This window comes from Pithys albifrons, chromosome Z, assembly GCF_047495875.1.
Source record: "Pithys albifrons albifrons isolate INPA30051 chromosome Z, PitAlb_v1, whole genome shotgun sequence".
In the NCBI taxonomy this organism is placed as follows: Eukaryota; Metazoa; Chordata; class Aves; order Passeriformes; family Thamnophilidae; genus Pithys; species Pithys albifrons.
Window position 1 is genome coordinate 18,915,002 of NC_092497.1, and position 22,070 is coordinate 18,937,071.

The window sequence follows — 22,070 nt, forward strand, 5'->3', positions numbered from 1 at the left end:
ACTTCTCACAGTTTAGTGAATTACTTATACTTTTAAGGATTCCTTATCTAATCCCATGACTATTTAGTTTCTTAAGATTTTGGTGAAGTAATCATTTGAATGTACAAATCTAACTGATGAGATTTTCTAAAAGAAGTGCTGCCTTTAGTCTGAGTACTCCCATTTTCCTGGTGTATCAAAGGTATTAGGATGAGAACAGATGTGACTGACACCAGGAAACAGTGGGTATGTGTCTGACACAACAACATTCCCAAAAGGTTTCCAAAGCCATAAATATGCCAAAAGACAATTAAGATAAACTTTTTCAAAAAGTTTACCAAGTAAGAAGCAGAGAATTTAAAGCATCACTTACAAGTAACTTGAAACCTAAAAGTTGAAATTCTCTCTAGTGTCAAAAAGTAGGTGAGTCGCAAAACTATCAACAGTGGGCCATAAAGCTTTGACATCGCTGAAAAAGTGAAGAGCATATCTACCAACCTAACAGTCTTGAACACGTTTCATCAGTCCGCCGATTTATTAGCCTCTACCACAGCAGTGATTACATTTGTCCCTGAACACATACAAATTAGCCCAGTAAATGCTTATTTTGTTTAATCTAATAGGTGCTATCCATCAAAGTTTCCCTGCAAAATGGATCTCTCTCATTAACAGACTATAAAAGATTTGTTTCTTTTGCCAGAAAAGAAATCAGTGAATTGCCTCTGAAGTACGACTGTGCTGATCTGTAGGAGCAGAAAGCTTCAGTCAGAACACTGCTGCATGTGGTATAAGGAAACATTGCCAAACACTAAGCCTAAAGTGTAACAGCTTGAAGCTGGCACAGGAGCAAAGTAACACAGGTCTCTTTTGGAAAGGCATCTTGTATGTATGTATGTATGGCCAGACTTAGTGAACGAAGATTTGGGCAGGGCTCTCCCCACATGGGTGTGCCCTTCCAGCTTGCGCAGGGCATTTTTTACGTGAGGCACAGCGTGCCCAGAACTGGCCCCACCTTTTAAGTCCTAAGGTCCATTTGCCATGGCCCAGCAAGCTTGGACAGTGAGAGTGAAGTTCTCAGGACTGTCACAGCACCCAGTACTAACCGGGGCTGACCCTGCTGAGCATCCGAGATCTGACGGGATGGGATGGCAGGGAGGCATTGAACTGCCAGCGGACAGTCCCCACTGAGACTGGAACTCAGGTCCTTGGGATTCATAGTCCAGAGTGCTCTCCTTTACACCGCGGGGCCAACCCAGGGAAGACATATTGATGCTTAAGACATTAGCTTTTGCCAATCCAAACTTAAGAATGTTTTGGGTTTGCCTTTTTGTTGTGTTTAAACTAATTAGAAATCAGTGTGACCTGACTACCAGATAATTTCTCCACCTTGAATGCAGACAAAAGGTAAGTCCTACAGGCACTTCATGTTCTTGTCTGAAAGAAATCCCAAACAGCAGAGGTCATCCCGGAGAAGTGATTTTATTAAAACAGTATTTACTAATAAACACTTCCCCTGTCAAGAACATCAGCATTGGTATCACCTGCTTCGGTAGCAGCAAGTCGTGGCAAACTACTGAAGTTTCCCAGAAACTCAGTGCACCACTTTGGCAGAGTTAGAAGACCTGAACTCTTGTCCTGTCACACATCAGTCCATCACGTAACAGAAACACACCAGTGGGTTGTGAATGTTCAGCTCCCAAACTGGGCTGCCAGACAAAGCTTTCACAAGGAACTACAGAAACCTTGTTCAGAACTTGGTAGAGGGAGCAGACGAAACTCAGCAAGTTACACTGCTGTTCTGCTCCTCTGGCCAGAAAAGTGTCTCGAAGAAGTTTCCCTTGTTCTGTGCTTCTCCCTCCCCTAATCTCACCTACTCTTACATCTAAGGGAAGATGCATCAGTGTCACTGAAGGCAGCAGTCTGAAAAAACGTGACTGGAGGAAGAGAAAATCAATTTGGAGGTGAAGTCACCAAAGACCAACTGAACAGGACATCTACAAATACATAGCTAAACCTCACTCTGAGAGAAAGACACTGACATCAATTTGTCCTTTATATTTGAAAAAGGTGGTCTTGTCCAGACATCTAAAGACCAAAAATGCCAGAACAAATACATTTCAAAATATTCCTAGAGAGTTGCAATCTACAATCCCTAAGTAAACATGACTTTTAAATTATACAGAATTACTTTCTAAACATCTCTAAGCAGACTCAAAAAGGCAGAAGTATCACAAAGATCTTTTGGGATTCCTTAAGTGTCAGATACCACGGATATGTGCTGCTTGGGACACTGGCCTAGACATCTAGAGAGATTCATTTTTCCAGAGCACTACCAAGGCTTGTTTGACCCTAAATCTCAAAAAAATTCTAATACAAAATTCGTGCTTCTCACCCAGATAAAGAGAACAATGTGGAAAATTGAGATGCATCACACTTATGAAGCGACACTTGGAAAAGAAAAAACAATTTCTTTCCCAGACATTTTATTTCCTGATAAAAGGTGGCAATGCCAACAGAAAGAGTTCAGAGCTATAAACAGATTATGATTTCTAGGAGCATTATTTCAATTTTTTATTTAAGATTTCCATGAGTTTCTCGCACATCTTGTAGATCTTCATAAAATGTCATCAAAACAAAACCATGTTCATGCAGCCTAGTTCCTTCTGTGCACAAAGAGGCCTAATAATAAAATATCTATGCAGGTTTTGGGGTGTTGGTTTTTTTTGTTTGTTTGTCAAGATGTTCAGGCCATTTTTTTACTACACTCTAAAGACAAGCAAACTGATAGAGCATAAAAGTACTTTGAGCATTTCTGCTTATATTCTATGGGGCTTTAGGGCCTAAGGACTATATAAGCAATCAGCAATACCAGTACACTGTTAAATGCTAAGGGGAAGGACTGTTACTCAAACTACTTTTTTCACATTGCAGATGATTCCTTTTGCTTCCCTTAGATTTCTACCATAAGTTCTCTCTTACAATGTGACAGAGCTGAGGTGTAACTCCAAGCACTTAGGTACAAGTATCATGTTCGAGGGGAAAAAGTGTCACAATAGTGCAATTTACTGACTTTTCATACAGCATTAAACCAAGGCTTTACCACTAATTCTTTCACTCCTTTCAGTAACATCTCACATCAGGACAATGTTTTTTACTAGATGTGGGACAACCAGTGTTGTTGTCCAATAGTCTTTCACAAGTAGACTGCGTCCCTGCTGAGGACACACTACTTCCAAAAACTTAATTGCCTTGGAAAAAGTCTCAAACCTCCCTTGAGTCAGACCAAAACAAAACACAGTCTGAATCTCAGATTCCCAGGCTCATCAGCTTTCCCTGTCTATTTTGAATAAAGGAAAGCATGAAGATAAAAACCATTGAACCAGAACCCACTTTCAACTCAGGAAGTTGTAGTATCCCACATCTCATTCTCCAAGCTCTACAGCTTCCCCCAGCCCTTAAGTCTTCAGTAGCCATGTAAGATTCTTCATCTCTTGCATGAAACCAAATTCAAAATGGAGATTAAGGAAGTCTGGTTAGCATGTTAATTAAAGAGAGCAGCTGCTTTAAGGTATGATGTTCAAACTGAAAGGCAAATGATCCAGCCAGGCTGTACTGTAACAGAACTACAAGTGCTTTAGAATTATTTTTTTTTAAACCTCTCAGCAGGGAGACCAGAAGTGGTTGTTCCAATTATATAATCCAGTGCCCAGTACAAAGACAGGCAATTAAAATTCACTTTGTGTCTCCTAGAAAAGTATCACAGCAATAAAATATCAGAATAGACTGGCATCAGTGACACATCTAATTCTAAGTCCTAACTGCAAATGTTTATCCAAAATTATAACAGCCCATAACACTTTTTAAATATTGAGACTTTTATGAGAATTAACTCTAAGTCAGATGTTTCTCCACTGCTTTAGAGCCAGGAAAAAACACCCTCTCAACTGACTTTGTATTACATTAACAACTTCTTGAAATAGAAGATAAAACACCAAGCAATTCAACAGATTATCAAACCGCAACTTGAACACATCTTTACAAGTCCGAAGTGTACAGAGCTGCTATTGTTAGTTTACCGGTACACTTATCAATCAAGGCACACAGGAAACCCACTGGAAAAGCAAGTTTTCTAAAGGCATGCAGAGGATACACATACTGATCAAAATAACAAACTTCAGACTACTTTTCTTAATAGTGAAACTATACTAGTGGTAACTTGTTGTGTCAACCTATTTACTGCACAGGGCTAAATGTAAGCCTTAACGAAGAAGCATTTAAGAGAAAACTGAAATAGCACATGTAGAGGTTCTGCAGGTACCTGTTTACTTGTTTTAAATTGCTGCTTCCATCCTTAAACCACTCCATATACTTCTTATTGATCAATTCACCTTATACATTTATCAGAAAATAAAATATCAGCATCGTTCATACAGCTTAGTCAACCACTGCAGGCAGAAACAAGATCTGGTTTCAGGGTCAAGACTATTTTGCACAGTCAAATTTTGGTTCTCTAAGTCAGATCAAAACCTTACTAAAAACTGGGACACAAGCAGGCTTCAAATCTTGTTAGAAGAACCTACCAAAGAATTAAATTTCTCTTTGTCAAAATCATGTGGTCTTGAAAACACTGAGCCTCTTGTCCACAAGCAATTAGATTTTCAGTCTCTGTATCCCATTTTGAAGGGTTGAAAGAGTCATCACATTACTTTTAAACCTAAAAAAACCCACTGAGTCAAAATTAGACTTATTTCTGTAGAAAGTATATGGAAGCAACCATCACTAGTTCTAGGTATGTGTCCTCCACCACAGGTCCAAGTTTTAACATTACAGGTGTTTCAGTTACCAGACTAAACCATTCTGAACAAGAGATGCATTTATTTCAAAGCATTTTGGAAGCCATTCTTCTCTCCACTGACCAAAGCCTAGATTAACACATTTTTTTCTGCTCCTAAAACAAATGAAACTAACAACACTAGCAGTTAGAGATTAGTCCCAGATTTTCTGAGTAAACAGAAAGTAGCAACAGCACCTTTCACATGCATATGACTGTACATACATGGGATTTTATCTTCAAGGCACAGTTACAGTGCTGAGCTCTTGGAAGGCATACATTTTACTCCCATCACCAAAGCTCCCTATATATTAGCTACTTACAGAGAAAATGGGCAGGGTGAACCCCACTGTGTAGAGGACAGTGGATGTGATGGTACTGTCATGGAACGGATACTTGATGCTGTCATCATTACAGAAAAAGCCTCTCTGATACGGTTTTATTTTGGCCAAGTTTAGAACACCAAGGGGTAAGCCAGCTGTTGGGGGAAGGAAAACAAAAAACAGAAACAAGAAATACATGTAGTTAAACAAAAAAAAAAAAAGTCATTTTTAAACATGCATGGAAGAGGCTACCAAACATGCATAACTCAAATTCCCTAAGTATCATGCAATGCACACACTTACCTACTCTTGCTTATAAAAATTTAACTTTTAGAAGGCTACTTCAGGCAGTGGCATTAAGGTGAGTTGACATACTCTGAACCAAGATTATAGTCAAGAAAAAACATTTGCCACTCACATGACTAAACAGTTATGGAGGGCAGGCTGGCTTTTGTGCCCCCTCCTTTGCCACCACCCCACAACCTTGGCTTGTGTCTGAAATAGCAGCCTTGTTCTATGAATTATAGTCTGGTCAGTGTTTACAGAAAAAAAAGACAAAAAATATACACGGATTTTGTCACAGTTAGGAAGTTAAAGATTTCATGCAATTAGTTTTCATGCAGGTAAAGGGAACAAGAGAACTGCAGAGACACCAGTGGGAAATATGGACACAGAATGGACTGCATATCTAGGTAATGGGATACAGGCCTTAAGGTTGCATTTACACAGATTTTGTACACTATGGCAGATTTCTGCTTGAAAATATCTAAGTTATTAACACAGAAACTGAGACCCTGCTACAAATTATAGCTCTCAGAAGTTACATGGTGTGACATATTATCTATTCCCTCTCTTACAAGTTCACTTGCACTACATTAATGTCAAAGAAGATACTAAGACTTCTGACAGCCTTCAACCAAATGCCACCATGCCCACCCTCCCACTCTGCTTTGACCTACAGAGCAAGCAATAGATTACAGCAGATAAATTAGGTAATGCTGCAAGAGCTGCAAAATCCCCAAACAAAACACAAAGTGGATTTTGGTTTTAAACAATGTAAAGAAGGGCAAACTAAAGTTTGTATTTTCCCCAACATTCATGCAATATGCAATTCTACTAATACACAGCTACTGCAATTACTGAAGCAGAAAAGACCACTCAGATATAAACAACCTGCTATACTGAGAACGAAAGAAACATTGCAAAGAAGTTAGTATGATGAGTGATTGCTTTGATTTCTGGTGACACCTGTCACCTACCAGGTAAGTAGCTTAAAGGGGTTTTTAAATATGCTTATTCCTAACAGACTTCATTAGAAGAAAAGACATCAAGAGTGAAAAAGTAGGAACAGAGTAACAAATCCTGACCCCTTCTTTGGGTGCAAACTGCAGTGCAAAGGCTTGTGAAGTGCATGTTGGAACTGTCTGTGTTTGCTAAAACCCAGCTTTCAACTCCTAAGAAAACTGCTATGGTCACAGAGAGCAATTTGGGAGGAATTTAAACCCTCTTACAGAGCAGAGCAAAATTTTTTCCACAAAACATCTGAAATATGAAGATGTGTCCACAGTTTCTGATGCTTACCACCCCATATAGAAAAACTGAACAAAAATGCACCTCAAAGGTCTTTCTCCACTTTAATGATTGAGAAGAGTGCTGAAGCTTGACAGAATACAGATGGCAGAAGTAGACAAAACAGAACTGTAGCCCTTCAAGCACAAAGGGGGTGACACTGAAGAACTCAAAGTCCACTCAGATCAAAAGGCATTGCTGTATATTCACATGCCGGGATCCAATTTTCAGCTACACTGAAGGCCACTGCAAGATTCCATGAGCATAGCTCGGAGTCCATGTTTCCTGTCTTTATCTCTGCTATTGCACACACAGCACCAGGATGATGGAGTGGTAAAGCCATTACCTGTTTGATACAATCCTATCTTCTCAAACAAGTCACCAGATTTTCACAGGCAGAAATATCACATCCTCATGCTTAACTTAAGCAGTAGCTCATGTTTTGCAGAAGTGGAAGACTTATTTTCTAAGAAAAGCTGCTACAACCTGACATCAAAAGCTTTTCTGTTTTGTTCAATTACGCTTTCAGCCTTACAGTTCAACATTTTTTAGTCAATATCGCTGTTTTTACAGCAAGGTTTTGAGGTGGTGTGCTTTGATTTTGTTTCCAGGTTTAATCTCATGAAGGCAGAGCATTTAATTTTTACCAGCTGCCGAAATATGTTCTCCAAGTGCTCCAGTTCAGAAATGGGATGACATGCAATTCACATGCAAATGTGACAAGAGTTCTTAGCTCAAAAATTCCAAATTTCTTGCCACCAAAGTACACACAATCATGGGTCATGTGGGGTTTTTCACTGACTAGTTCTTTAGGAACTGCAAGAGAGCAATTACATGAGTGTAGATGAAAAAGGAAGGTATCTCTCAGACTGACAACAGTTTTAAGGCAGTTTTTGAAGGCTATCAGCAAAACAGTTTGAATATGAAGGGAGAATTGCTCACTTTGTATCCTAAGTAAGGCAGAATTTCAAGGCCTTTTTTCTTTCCTGGGGAGAATTCCTGACAGCAATAGTTACGTGCTCAGTCTTCATTAAACAGATGAAAAGAACTCAAGATTTAAGCTTTTCTTCTTTGTGTGAAGTCTGTTTATAAAACTAGTTTGTGAGAACTCTTATACAGCCAACAGTCATCCAATTTTTGCTACTGCCTATACATTTAAATATTTCTTCATACATTTTTGTTCCTTTCTACATCTATTTCAATGAAAGAAAAGGATGCACCTTTTCATTAAATCAGATTGATCTGACTACCTTATGCAGTACTTAGAAAGTACATTGAACATGTATAATCTAGTCTTGGAATTAAGAAACATGTTTTTATTTTCAACCATGAGATTCTGGGAAAGGGGAAAAGGAAAAGTAGAAAACAAATGGGTCAGATAAGGACAGTTTCAAAGAGACTGCAAAATTAATCTGTATCATCTATAGTAAAAGAAGAGGAAAAAAGTGTAACATATGTAACCAACTTCCTAACTGCCTATTTCCATTGCTTTTTTCCCTACTTTTAAGAATTTCTACTGCAATTCGAATGATGCACTGCTTTCCAGCAGTGGAGCAGAAGACTTTGTGAAATGGTATTTAGCTGATCATTAACCTATCTCAAATACTGGCAGCATTTTTACTATTGCTCATTTTACAGGGAGAGATGAAAACAGTACATGTAAACAAACAGTCCTGAAGTTTTCACTGTAAGAGGGAAAAAAAAACCCCAAAACAAAACAAACCACAAAATAACAAAACATCACTAATGCACATAACAGGCCAGTATTGGATCAGAGGTGTCAAGCATCTCTACAGCCTTTCGGCAGGTTGACTGTACTCTGAACTTCTGAGGAATGTAAATTTTTCCAGTCTTGTTAGCGTCAACAAACTGGCAACAACAAACTGGCGGAAAGAGTGACCAATACCTAGTGCAAGATCACTAGGCTAAAAGGCAATCTGGTAGATCAAATCTCATGCCTTATCCTCTTCACAATATACCTCCTCCTCCTTTTAACCCAGCCAGTACCAGCAGTAACCTCCAAGGGTGCTCTTCTAATTTATACCTTAAGGGAGCATAATAGCTTAGTTGTTATTCATATTCCGTAAAGCACGACCTTCAGCTGTAAAAAAGGACTATTACTTGAAGTTCCATATGCTCCAGATTGGAATTTCCCAGGATTGGAGTTTATTGTCTGTTAAAACTTGTGCAGTTGATCTCATCAAGAACCAGAGACCAAGAGGCTGTTTTCCTAGGTAGTAACAGGAAACAGACAGTACTCATCTCACCTGATTTCTCTCTCCTTTAGTTATGCAAAGAAAATAACCTGATCACTCAAGTGCTCTGCAACTGTTATATAAAAGGAGGCACTTAGAGAATAGAATCACAGAATCAACTAGGTTGAAAAATACCTCTGAGATCACGGAGTCCAACCTCTGACCCAACACCATGCTGCCTACTAGACCATGGCACTAAGTGGGGCTTTGTGGCAAAGGAAGATTGTTTAATGAAAAAGTGTTGAGGTCATATTTTCAATGTCTAGGACTAAAACAAAAAAACCCAAACAAACAATTTAAATTCCACAATTTATCTTTCAAATGGAAGTGATGGATACAAACTATCATCTTTTTACACTGTGTGTAACAATACACTATTCTGATTTCTGGCATTTATCACACTGCTTATTTTAGAGCTAGGTGCTTGAGCTTCTTAAGCTGCTTAAGGAGTCAGATTCTGACACACAGGTGTCCGTGTATCTTTGCCAGCAAGGTGCGTATTTTCTATAAACAGAGGAAAAGTAGCATTTATAGCTGAATTAGCACCTTTTACAGCAGCCGCCATAAATATTTAAGACCTGCAATGAATATTCTTGTTTTATGTCTGAAAGGAAAGAAACTCTGGAAGTTTCTATCCATTTCAGCAGTACTGTACTGCCTAGTTCAGAACCAGATGTGGTGCTCACAAAACTTGGCTAAGCTTTTAACAGCAACTCAAGACAATATAGACTGTCCTGTCCTCCTCCAACCTCTGGCCATCCACCACCTTCCTTGCCTTGGCATTAGTTTTCCACACCAGCCTGTCAAAAAATAAAAACCCCATGCCCACACAACAAAGGTTTTTCAGGGACATTCAGTCATCTAGCTGAGTGAGAGCCAGTTCAAAGGGCAGACTAGGAATACACAGACAAGGGTATGGAAGAAAGAACAAGGGTAGACTGGGACAGATCAGCTTCAACAACTCCTGAAATTGTCTCCTGGTCAGTGGTGCTTTCTCCTCCACAATTTTAAGTAGTTCAAAGGAATGCATTGTATTTTGTAAACATCCTTTATTTAACCTAATTTGCTTCGTTACCCATGGAAGCAACTGGATCTCCACTTGAGGCTCTGTGCAATCTCAAACTTGTTCTGAATTGCTGTTTCAAGTCCTCCAAGGCACACAAGACTCTGAGCTCCTATCTGGTCCCCAGACAGGAAGTTCTCTTCATTAAAACAAATGAATGTCCAGAAACTAGGAGAAAGACAGTCACCCTTAAGGGAGCCTATGGCAAATGAGAACATTCTAGGACCGACACATTCCACATATGATGTCAGCTTCAGCTTTGGTAAACATATACACAATTTACAGTTAAGGAGTATCAAATGGTAATTCTAGCTGTATTGGAGAAAATCTCCATACAACTCAAACGATATTCTCAAAACAGATCAGTTACTTTTTACATCTTACATTTTATTAGACAGTTGCTGCTGCTAATAACCCCACAGAGAGGTAAATGTCATCATTTTGAGCTAAACCTATACAACTGGTAATTACAACAGAGCAAGGGAGAATTTAAGTTCTCCCACTCTTACACATGTATTTCTGCTTTTAATTTCAGACAGGACAACCATGTTTGGTTTGCTGTTGATTTTTCAATGTACAGGCTGGGGTAACAAGGTATGAAAGAGATTTAAAGAAATTCAGGTCAACCTTATGCTGCTGGAGAGAGTTTGGAAGCATCTGTAAAAGAGACTGTTCTCTGCAGAAAAGCAGATGTGCTGAAATTCTTTTTCCATAGGCAGTCAAGAGAAAGAACCAACACCTCTTAAGACAGGAGGTTCAGGGAAAACAAAAAACTGCCAAGAGGAAGACGAGATTAAAATAATGAGAAAGTATTTAGACTTTTAATACCAAGAGGTAAGGGCTGTACAAAAGAAACATCAGTGCACCATTTATTTTCGTAGCTGAGACAAGTGGGTAGCCCACAACCTACCTCCTATCCACTTTAAGAACTTTATCTCACTTTTCTATGCTAAGGAATGCAAAGTATTTCCAATACCAGCACACTGATTGCTCTGGTAACACCAGAAGCTTGTGACAGGCTTCAGTAAACAGGATATATGTATTTAAAATCATGAACATTCTAATCTCTCCTACTATTCTACTTGCAACTGTATGTTACATGCATTTTAATTTTTAACCTGATCTATGATTTCATTAGCAGAGAAGCAAGATCAGCAACTGAGTGAGTCTCTCACCATGCCTTACACTTTTGGTAGTGCCAAGGCAAGAGTGGTCGAGGCAGGGAAGCAAATGAAACCTTCCTCTGAGTTGAAACAGCCTTCCCACACAAACATGCCGATTTCTAGTTCATTTACTAAGACAGAACTACATTATATTCCAGTTTCTCTGCATTCAACAGTCTAGTATTACATGGGAGCACTAGTTCAGTTATCTGGGTTCCCAATCCGCTAGAACAGGACAAAACACTTATTTAAAAACATCCACATGGACAAGTGTATTCTCCCTTATTTTTTAGAAGCACTGCCTGTTACTCTAAAAACCTCTCCTGTGAGCACTTAGAGGTGTGCAAATGCAAAATGAAAAAATGCAGCAGCAGGACAGTAAAGTATCCTATCCTGCTCTGTTCCTTACACAGAGAAACACATGCAGGTCAAGTGAGCCAACTGTGGGTCACAAGCACAGGCTGTGCCCTGGGCTCAGCTCCCATATGGGGACAGACAAAGCTGAAGCCAGCCCAGGAACAGACAGACACCTGGAAGCCATCAGCAGTTCACCCCGTGCAGCACAGGCCAGCTGCCCAATTACTATCAGACCTGACAAAGACTGAAGACCACCAGACTAATAGCTAAGACAGGAGGATGGAACAGGAGAGGCCAGCAGCTCCTGGTGTTGCAGAGCTGTTCGTGGGGTGGGAAGAATCCAGCAAACAAGAGTGACTTCTCTCACTATATCTCCGCTAATGGGAAATTAAATAATTAATCAGTGCTTGCATCACATGGTCAGCATTACATTTACTGTTAAAGGATTGGACTGTACTGTCTAGAGAATTAAAAAGCTCCCAGATAAAAAAGCATACACATGCCTACAAAGATCTAGGTCTTCTCCACACATCTCCCTAAATCACTGGGCTTACAGACCAGGAGAGCAACACAGCCAAAGAAACAGAGCTGGGCAGCTGCTGTCAAGATAGGGAGGGATTTTTTGGGAGGGTGGGAGGGGAGTTTACTGCAGGTGGCACCAATTGTGAATGTCATTCAGGACTACTGGTCATTTAAACCTCAGAAGTTATAACTATTTTTCCATTTTAATCTTTGTTTTGTGGGAGTGCACAGCAAGAGGCTTTCAGACTATTCCACATACAGCTACACACCCTAACCTGAAATACAACTCAGTCTCTAGAAATATAATAGGCAATTAGTTGTCAGGAGCATAAATACTCTTTTTCCAATGAGTCCTACAAACATACCAATATTTTATTTAAACAGTCTTTAACAAAGTCAGACCTTATAATGGCAGTGCTAGAGAGGGACTCAGAATTTCCATGACATTGTATACCCTGCCATACACCGGGACGTCCCTTCACACTGTACACACTGCTGCATGCCACCATCTTCAAGACAACAGAGCATTTTTTCATGTCAGACTGAAGTTTGCAGTGCCTAATGGTACATTGTGAGAACATAAGCTTCATCATAAGCTCAGTCTGAACAGTTTTTTAAAAGGAAAACTGACAGTACACTATCTATTTCTGAGCTATCAGAGCAGTTGTCTTACATTGATTCCGAAGGCTGCCCAAGAAGTCAGTTAAATAAGAACTTGTAAAAAATATTTATGCAAAATTGCTCTTGTACTTTCCACAGCACACAAAGTCTTACAGTACTCACACAATAGAGCAGGTGTTGTTTTCCCATTTTCAGTAGAAATTATCAGCATTTGATCTGTGATTTGTAGGATTGGATATATCATTTTACAGTGCTGATGACTGTCATCATAAGATTAAAGAAGACATGGGAAGAATGGTAAGACTGCAAGCAGAAGTAGTGACCTTACTTCCACTCCCAAGATCTCCATTAGTGTTAGACCCAGACATCACGCTGGCTCAGAGTATTTTAGCTGAATACTGGTACTACAGTACAGGCTCACCCAACAAATCAAAAATTGAAGTTCTAATTTCCCTGAGTCAGCGAAAAACTACAAAAAATTCACCCAAGGAAACACTAAGAAAAGTGGTCATTGACTAAGATGATTTTTGGAATTTAATGGGGAATAGTTCCTGACTATTTGCCAGGCTCAATCCCACTGCTTGCCTTCTGTACCCTTTAAAGACCATATTGGTTGGTCTCTTCTCCCAGGCACTCAGCAATAGGACAAGGGGGCACGGGCTCAAGCTCTGCCAGGGGAAATTTAAGTTGGATATCAGAAAAAAATTCTTTACAGTGAGAGTAATCAGGCATTGGAATGACCTGCCCAGAGAGGTGGTGGATTCACCATCCCTGGAGGTTTTTAAACTGAGATTGGACGTGGTACTGAGTGCCATGATCTGGTAAATGGACTGGAGTTGGACCAGGGTTGGACTTGATCTCGGAGGTCTTTTCCAGCCCAATCAATTCTATGATTCTATGCTCCCCATTAGGTTGCTGCACATCAGAAGGTTCCCTGGTCATAATTAGAAGTTATTCTCTCATGTCTCTTCCTAACCAGCCCCTTGAGCTTAAGGTAGGCACAGTTCACAGACTTCATGTACTTTAAAATAAGGCAAACAAATTTACGTATGTGTTTCTTAACATCCCAGTACTGCAGTTTCAGAAGTTACTACACCTACTATTTAGTTTCATTGACTCAGTCATCTAAGGCTTAGAACACACTTAAGGGCAATCCATAGATCTGCAGTAGCAGAGTAAAGTTACATGGACAAAAATACACTAACATTAATTTGAAGTAAAAATTCCACCTTATTCTAAGAGAGCCAGAAGCCACCCAATATGTTGAAATCTGATACACAACTCCTTCTACATTAGAGCAAAGCAAAAACTGAGCATAATTCTGGTTTGGAACAGTTCCCTCCTTCCCTAGGAAACTTATCACATAACAAAAAATTGAGACCCTTCTTCTATACCAGGGATGCCTAGGTAACAGAATGAAGTTACCGTCCGAGATCAAAAAGACCCCACACACCCCCTCTGAAAGCTGCATGATTAGCAAAGGAAAGGAAGCATTAAAATCTTGGCTATATACAGCAAAATCTATTGTCTCATCAGCACCATCACAGAAATAAAGATGTACTGATACGGCTCTTGCATACTTTTGGTTTCACTTAGCAGAATTTGGGTTTACAGCCATTCCAAGATGGGTGTCCTCACGTGATACACTTACTTTTTTTAATTTAAAGCTTTAAAAAGCTTCATTTTCCTGTTGCCAGTTATCCCTTAAAACTTCTGGGTCAGACTACTTCTAGGCAACAGCTTTTAAAGATGAATCAGCAAAGTCTGTAATAGAGCAAGAGCAGCCTATTCTTGTGCTGGTCATTTCAAATCCTCTAATTCAATGTAATAACAGAAAGAGTGCTTGGCAAGTGCATTAGACAGTTTCAACATTACCTTTGTATATCATATTCTGCTAAAGAAGCTTACTTGGGTCTATTTTTGGTTTCTATATGAACAAGCAGTCTTGATTTTAAAAGCTGAACCTGACTGTAAAACAAGGACTAATGTATGAAAGAATCTGGCAAAAGAAGTTTCAAAACCACACTGTGCAAGTTTATCAACAGACAGTTTTTAGTTCTGTGCCTTTAAGATCAGTCTCATAACTTGAAAAGGAAAATTCCTCCCAGAAAGTGGGTCAACTCATTAGCAGTCAATTGTAAAACAAGAAGAGATGGGCATAAGATCCTTGATATCAGCAGTACAGTTTTTTTTCCAGTTTTAAAACTGTAGGATTGTGCTACTCTGCCCAGAAACTTGCTTCTGGATCTACTCACAGGCTAGACTGAGAGGCCTATGGCTACAGCTGAAGTGATTATTTGTCCTAGTGAAAGGCGTCCCTGAGGTTGGAACTAGATGATCTTTAATGTGCCTTCCAACACACGCCATTCCTTGATTCTATATATGATGTTTCTTTATGTGGTGGCAGCTATATAATTAAAAAAAAGTCAGAAAGTATCTTAAGATAATTATTGTTCCTTCAAAGAAGTTATAAATTGTTTCAATTTTTGTCACAATACTAATTGTTTGCTAGTCATCCATCTGAATTTCTAGCATTTGTGGATTTTTCAGGTGTCTTCAGTCAATTATTTTAACTGAATAAAACCCAAGAACTAGAAGCTTCTTTTGCAGGATAGGAGATAAGGAAAAGAAGCACCACCACCAATCTAAGCAGATAGAGCAATAAATCAAAGTCATTTTAAAGCCATACTTCTGTGTGTGGCATATCTTGCCAATATGTTTCTATGTAATTCCGTTCAGGAAGTTTTGTTTTTCTTCATCCAAGGTGAGTTTGTTTTAATCCTCCCAGACTAATTCTGAAAAGAGGATTATCAGTTGTTGGGAATAGTAAATCCAACTCACTTGGAAGGCTACAAAGCCCAAGTTCTTTTCTCACTAGGTACCTTCAAGCGCTGGGTCACCTCTTTGTGCTATCTGCCTTCCATGACAATATAGTCACAGAGAGAGGATTATCACAGCTTTGTTCTCTCATCAGCATCTGTTCAAGAGCTCCTACACAAAACTACACAGCAGCAGGCAACCAGGAACCAGCTCTTTACTTTCCTTCCACCAGAGCTGTGACTGTGAAGCCTTCAAACCAAGCTGCCTTCAGGCAGTTCACACTACCAACTCTTTAAAACCAGGTCATGGTGTTGAATCAGCACAGCACAGCCTCCAAAAGCACCCAAACAGCTAGGAAGGAGAGGAAGGACTTTTTCATTTACCAGAGATGAGCTATTTTATAATTTATTTGTAGTGTGGTGCTGACATTTTTTGCAGAAAATGCCAGAAGCACCTTCCCTCCCACTCCCTTATGCAAAGGTCGCTGCCCTCACATCAGCACACTGCAAGAGCCCTTCTGACTGTGTAAGGCAAAAAAAAAAGCAAAGACCAGGACTCAAGCAGCTGGTAAGAAACCTAAGAGCTGATAAGCATATTCTTCTGTTATGCCAAGAAGAAAGAATATAGTACTGATTTCAAGACTTGGCTCTTGGGAAGGCACTGGAAGGTGAATTAAGACTCACCCACTGCTGTAAAAAAACAAATGCATAACTTCTGTTATTGATTCACGAATTAGTACAAGATAACACTTTAACAGCAAAAGCTGACAAAGAAGAAAGAATCAGATTGCTGACTCTGAATAGCGTTCATTAACATGGCAAGTTCTAACCCAAAGTTTTTTGTAGGCTTCTGAGCAAGATGGAGAGAGTCTCTGGTAGAGGATCTTCCTTTATGCGGGAGAAAATAAATATGAACATTGCAAGAAGAAAGTGCAGAAGGAGAAGAAAGATTTTCCCAATTTTATGTGACATGTTTCCAATTAATTGAGACTGTCAGTGAGTATCATCTCACGGTACTTGGTGGATCGTGTCACTGTTGACAAACTGCTCTTTCACATATTTGTTACAGATCACCAATGTATTCATGTGCTAGAAAAAGTATTTAGCATGCACATGATGTGGAAAATAAGAATGGTGACACACGTGTAAGTGAGTCACAAGTAATAGAGGAGGAGGTTTTACTTTAACTAGGGCAATCAGGAAGTGCCAACCCATACAGAAGGAGGCCTTTCTTGACTGAACAGTAATACTGTAATTGCCACTGAGACTGCTGCCTTCAGTGAGGGCAGGAGTGAACACTTTCAAAAGAGAAGAGCACCTAAAGCAAAAACATTGTGCAGGATGTGCAGCACAGTCCAGCCATCTCACTCTCACAGGTCACATGCTGCAAAAGCAAATTCACCCATGGCACATACATGTATCTGCAGTTTAGTGTATTATCCTTTATCACAAAACATTCCAGCAATCTTTAAATAGCAAACTTAAATTAACGTGAGCATTTAGTATTTCTGGATTTAATCATAGAAACGATTGGGTTGAACAAGACCTCCGAGATCATCAAGTCCAACCCTTGGTCCAACTCCAGTCCATTTACCAGATCACGGCACTCAGTGCCATGTCCAATCTCAGTTTGAAAACCTCCAGGGATGGTGAATCCACCACCTCTCTGGGCAGGCCATTGCAATGCCTGATTACTCTGTCTGTAAAGAATTTTTTAAGTTTAGTTCACATCTCCTTGTCTTTGGAAGGACCAGAAGCCCTTCCCCTTATCAAGAAGTAGTTTCATGACAAATATTAAAAAAAAAAAATGACTGCCACAGAGCAACCAGGCAGCACAGAAGTTCAGCTGGCTTCTTGAACCAGCACATAGTAGGACACAGAGGGAAAGAAAAATGAAGAAATCCCTATACAAACATAACTACATTGGACAGCAATTTCAAATTTCACTGAGTTAAATTCTTTGTTATTTTCAGCATACTGCAGAAAAGTGGATCAGAACACAAACGGATGAATTCTATAGAAGGCTTCAATTTTTCTAATCTAGTGTTGTATGTGTTCTTGATTGCACCAGTAATCATAAATTGACAAATATATTCCCCTATTACTGACAACAGCTTGTCAGTAATTGCATCTCAGGCAAGGAAATAAAGGAAGACTTGTCTTGTATTGCACCCTCTGCACTTAGGCGTGAATTTCAACAAGTTCAGGCCAGAAGAAAGTCATTCTAGTGTCTAGCGTGACAGAAATGTGTTCTTATGGCTCCAGTCACCTCTGCAGGGCTTAGTTTAATCTGACTTTGTCTTAGTGACAGTTTGATCTAAAGATAAATGTATTTAGCAATTCTGCCACTGATAAAGGAATATTACCATGGGTTTCCCCAACTTTGTTCTTTAAGTGTTGTTTATATCCCTTAATGAAAAATGAGCCTGATTTTTAATCAGACAATAGAGTGGTAAGAGTGGCAGGAAAAGTGTATTTATACAGTGCCTAATGAAGATATAATTTGCAAGCTACCTAAGTTAGTCTAACAAGCTGTTACTTTTTTGCATGACAAATTGCAAATGTAATAAACCCTAAGAGCCCAGCCTCGGTATCTGTGAAAAACGGTTTTACCATTGTCTACAAACGTCAGTCTCTGCCATGCCATATATAAAATGTCTCTCTATCAGAAAACTAAGGAGGGACAACTAACAGAGGCAAGCAGGAGAAGGACACCCTGCAGTCCAGCCCACTCATGCTTTCCAGTGAGGGAGCAGCTGTCCCCTGGGCCACAGAGAGTACGGAGCAGTTTGCAGCACTGCAGAGCTGCACACGGACATGCACACACCCAGCACTGCAGATCACCACACACCAAATGCAGATGCAGCTCCTCGCACTACTTAAGAGCAGATACTGCAGAAACCTGCAGCTTTGTCTTTTGCTTTGGATTACAGAATATAAAGCCAGTTTAATGCTGAAATACCAACATTATTTTTAAGACAGGATTATCATCCTGGTAAGAGGGAAAGAGTTATTTTCTCAGGGCACCAAAGATTGCTTTACCTAAATTCTCTCTCCTTTACCAGGTAAAAAGGTAGAGGGAGGGAGTTTCCTTAAGAAAAGTTAAAAGCAACGCAGACTTAACTTTCAGGCAACCAAACTGATCTAACAGTTTACTGCCACATAAAGAGGAAGACATTTTTCCCGTCCCTGACTGCTATTTCTTATTGTCTTCTCCATCTTAGGCACTTGCCCAAGATTAGATTTTTTTTTTTTCAATAAAACCATTTAAATGACAGTAAAAACAATTTTTTTTAAAAATCACTGTATAGCTATTTTTTGCCTTTCTTTTGTTTCGAAAAACTGGTGCTGCACAAAGAATGGCTTGATTTAAACAGGAGTGAGTAAATCAGACACACAAAGTCATCTGCTTCCACTGCAGTGAGCTTATGGGTAAGTCAGGTCTCAGTAACTTGAAGTGATATGCTTAAATATCACTTGGACTTTAAGTTCAGCACTCCTGAGACAATGAAATTAATTTTTCCTCCCCATCTACACTTACTATGGGGAAGGTACAGACAGGAGAAAGAGGAGGAAAAAAGCAAGCTCTGTATCAAATGACAAGAGTTACCTTCGGTATCCTGAGTATGCTACTGATAAACCCTCTTTTTTGAGCATAGGCTACCACATCAAAACTGAGAGTTCAGTCCCCAGCTGAAGCTGGTCTTCATAGTTCTTAAACTTTTGGGTTTCTCCTGGAGGCCTCATGGTCTCTGTAGCAGAGACACTAGATATCATGTTACCCACACCTGCAAGTCACTTTATCTGGGCAGTTACCTTGGTCATTTGAGCAGATATCAAAGTGCACAGGTAGAGGGGATGGGCAGAAAAATTGTAATAATTAAAGTCCACAATCAACAGGAACTATTCTTTTTACAGTAAAAGAAAATTAAAGAGATTCCCCCATTAGACACATGTAAGAACTAGGGGCCTGTCTCAATCACATGGGAGCCAGAGAGAAAAGGAAGAGAATTTGGTTCTACATCCACTGTCTTTCCCATTCCTCCATACATGTATTTGTTTTGTCTCAGCAAGAGTTTCACTGAAACCTTTAACTCAACGTGCTTAACATCGCGGGTGTCAAAAGACTTCGTATCATGCACTGCCTGCATTTTTCAGACTACCAGTAGGAAATAAACAAGCCCAAGGGAAAATAAAAAGTCTGGCAAGCCTTCAGCACACTGGGACACCAGATTAGTGCATCTGTGATCCAAATGCTACACGGGGGAAGGAGAGAGCAGGGAAAGGTATGTGAACTGATATTACACTGCAGAGCAAGGTCAAGAATCTACCTTCCCTGGTAATGAGCTGGGGCAAAGGTAGGGAGAAACCCTTGTCCTTTCAGCTGGATGACCCTCAAATTACATGCCTCCTTCAGTCTTAATCTGAATATCTTTTGTTTTCCTTGATTACTGAAGAGTATTTACAATATGTGCATATGCTTCAAACACACTGAAGCATATGCATAGTGCGAAACTTTTGCCTAACTATAAAGATTTTGCAATGACAGTTATCAGAACAGACAAAACTACTTCACTGACCATAAAGACAGCATGAAAATTTAAGCCCCATCACAACACAGTTGCACAAAACTTCTGATCTGCGTAAAGACTGTTCCCACTGTACAACATGGATCCATTATCATTCTGCAAAAGCTCTCCCTCATATAACATTAATTCAAAGACATGCATCATGTACTGTAATTTTGCTCTTTAATGGCATTTAGCTACAGGTACCATTTTTATTAGAAGCATCTGGCAAGACAGAAACATTACTTGTCATGCTCATACTGATGCTACAGATAGCTTCAGCCAAGGAGGACTCCATGTGCCACGCTTGAACACCATCCACTGAACATGACAAGAAAGTGCTTAGATTTATTACTGAAGTAGTCATATTGTTTGACTGAGAGGCCAGCACCAAAGGAAACACCTTGTGAGACTGACAAAGAATCACATCTTGAAGTAGTCAAGACACTTTCCAGGCTCTCAACACCAAGAAGTGCCACAGCTCTTTACCAATGAAGCTGCCACTTTGCTGATCAATACCATTACTGCTCTTTACATTGCGCCATTATATAAAAGGAGAGAGTTAATGCAAATGGACAGAAAGCAGTAGTTTTAATATAGACGCTGGACCAGGAGAAAAGTACCGCTGGGAAGGCTCTGTTATTTGGGCTGCCAACACAAGCATGGTAGCGCTGTGGCAGTGTGCTGTGGCTCACCATCACCGAGGCATCGCTCCTGCCCATCCCTCCCTGCTGCACACAAACACGAGGACCCAAACACTGTGTTCTAAGTGCCCCAATTTCGCCTCCAGCTACAGCGGTAGTTCAGTGCCGCCGAGCCCGCACACAACTCAGCCTCAGCCCACCCCTTGCTCCGCAGCCGAGCCCCGCCGGACCCGGGATGGACCGGGTTATGCTGCCGGCCCCTCCAGCGCAGCTCCCCGACCCGCCCGGGCTAACAACACACCCCACGCCGCAGAAATCTACCAGGTATCTACCTCTCCAGCACTAGCTTTTGCCACAACCGGTTTGCATCCGACAGAGAAGGGTAAGGAAGGAAGAGTAAGGACATCAGAGAAGAGGGAATTCCAGATGTCAGTGGATAAGCTGCAGCAGCTCCCTCCCTGCGGCGCTCTGCCCTTCCCCTCCCGGCCCGCAGCGGTGCCCGGCTCCCCCAGCAGGGCGGGCAGGGAAGGGGCAGGAGCAGCGCGGCAGGAACAGCAGCGGGGCAAGGACAGCAGCAGGAGAGCATGCGATGTGCGCGGAGCCCGCGGCGGCCCCTCCGCGACCCCCGACCTACCCAGCAGCACGCAGAGCACGTCCAGCGCCACGAAGGGCAGCCGCGTCCTGTCAAACATGCTGGCGGCGCCCGGCGGTGACAGCCTCGGCCCGCGGGGCGGCAGGAGGAGCTGCGGGCGAGGCGCTCCGAAGGAACGGCTCCCCCACGCTGGCGGCACCGCTGAGGAGGAGCCGCGGCCGCCGCCCGCACTGCGCTTTTGCCGCCGCCGCCGCGGCCCCGGCGCGGCTTTAAGGCGGCCGCGGGAGGGCGGCGGGGCAGGGCGGGCTGGAAGGGCGGGCTGGCGGCGGCGCCTCGGATCCGCCCCGCCGTGACGGCCCGTCCGGAGGCTGCGGCAGCGCCCGCGGGGCCGCCAATCGCGCCCGGCGGAGGCGAAGCCCGTGCGGGCCTTTGGCCCCTCGATCCCCGCCCAGCGCGTCCCGGGCCGCCCTCACCAGCTGGGGGCACACCGGCCGCGGCCACGCGCGGGAGGGCCGGGCCTCCCCGGAGAGCACGGGAGAGGGGGGTTGGGTGGTTTGTGGGGTTTTTTCCCTTAAAAAAAAAAAAACAACACCGAGGAAAAAGCTGTTTCCACCTCTGGAATCACACAGAATCGGTCAGGTCGGAAGGAACCGCGGTGGGTCATCTGGTCCGACTTCCCTGCTCGAGCACCAAGAAAAGCCTCGCTCTATCCTCTTGGCAGCTCCTCTGTAGATACTTACACACATTGATGAGGTCCCCTCTCA

The 22,070-nt window shown here is 41.4% G+C and overlaps 1 protein-coding gene across 2 annotated transcripts in view; it reads right to left on the bottom strand.

Moving 5' to 3' along the window:
• Window positions 1–21,503, bottom strand: part of PLPP1 (phospholipid phosphatase 1) — a 62,182-nt gene extending 40,679 nt beyond the window's left edge. The window contains exons 1-2 of one of the 2 annotated variants that reach the window (XM_071581597.1): window positions 21,349–21,503; window positions 5,134–5,288 (exon numbers count right to left, since the gene is read on the bottom strand). In XM_071581597.1, coding sequence (XP_071437698.1) covers window positions 5,134–5,288; window positions 21,349–21,406 — 213 coding nt within the window. In that variant the 5' untranslated portion in view covers window positions 21,407–21,503. The remainder of the gene's footprint in view (window positions 1–5,133; window positions 5,289–21,348) is intronic. The other variant, XM_071581599.1, reaches the window with a different exon arrangement.
• Between the last annotated feature and the right edge of the window lie 567 nt (window positions 21,504–22,070).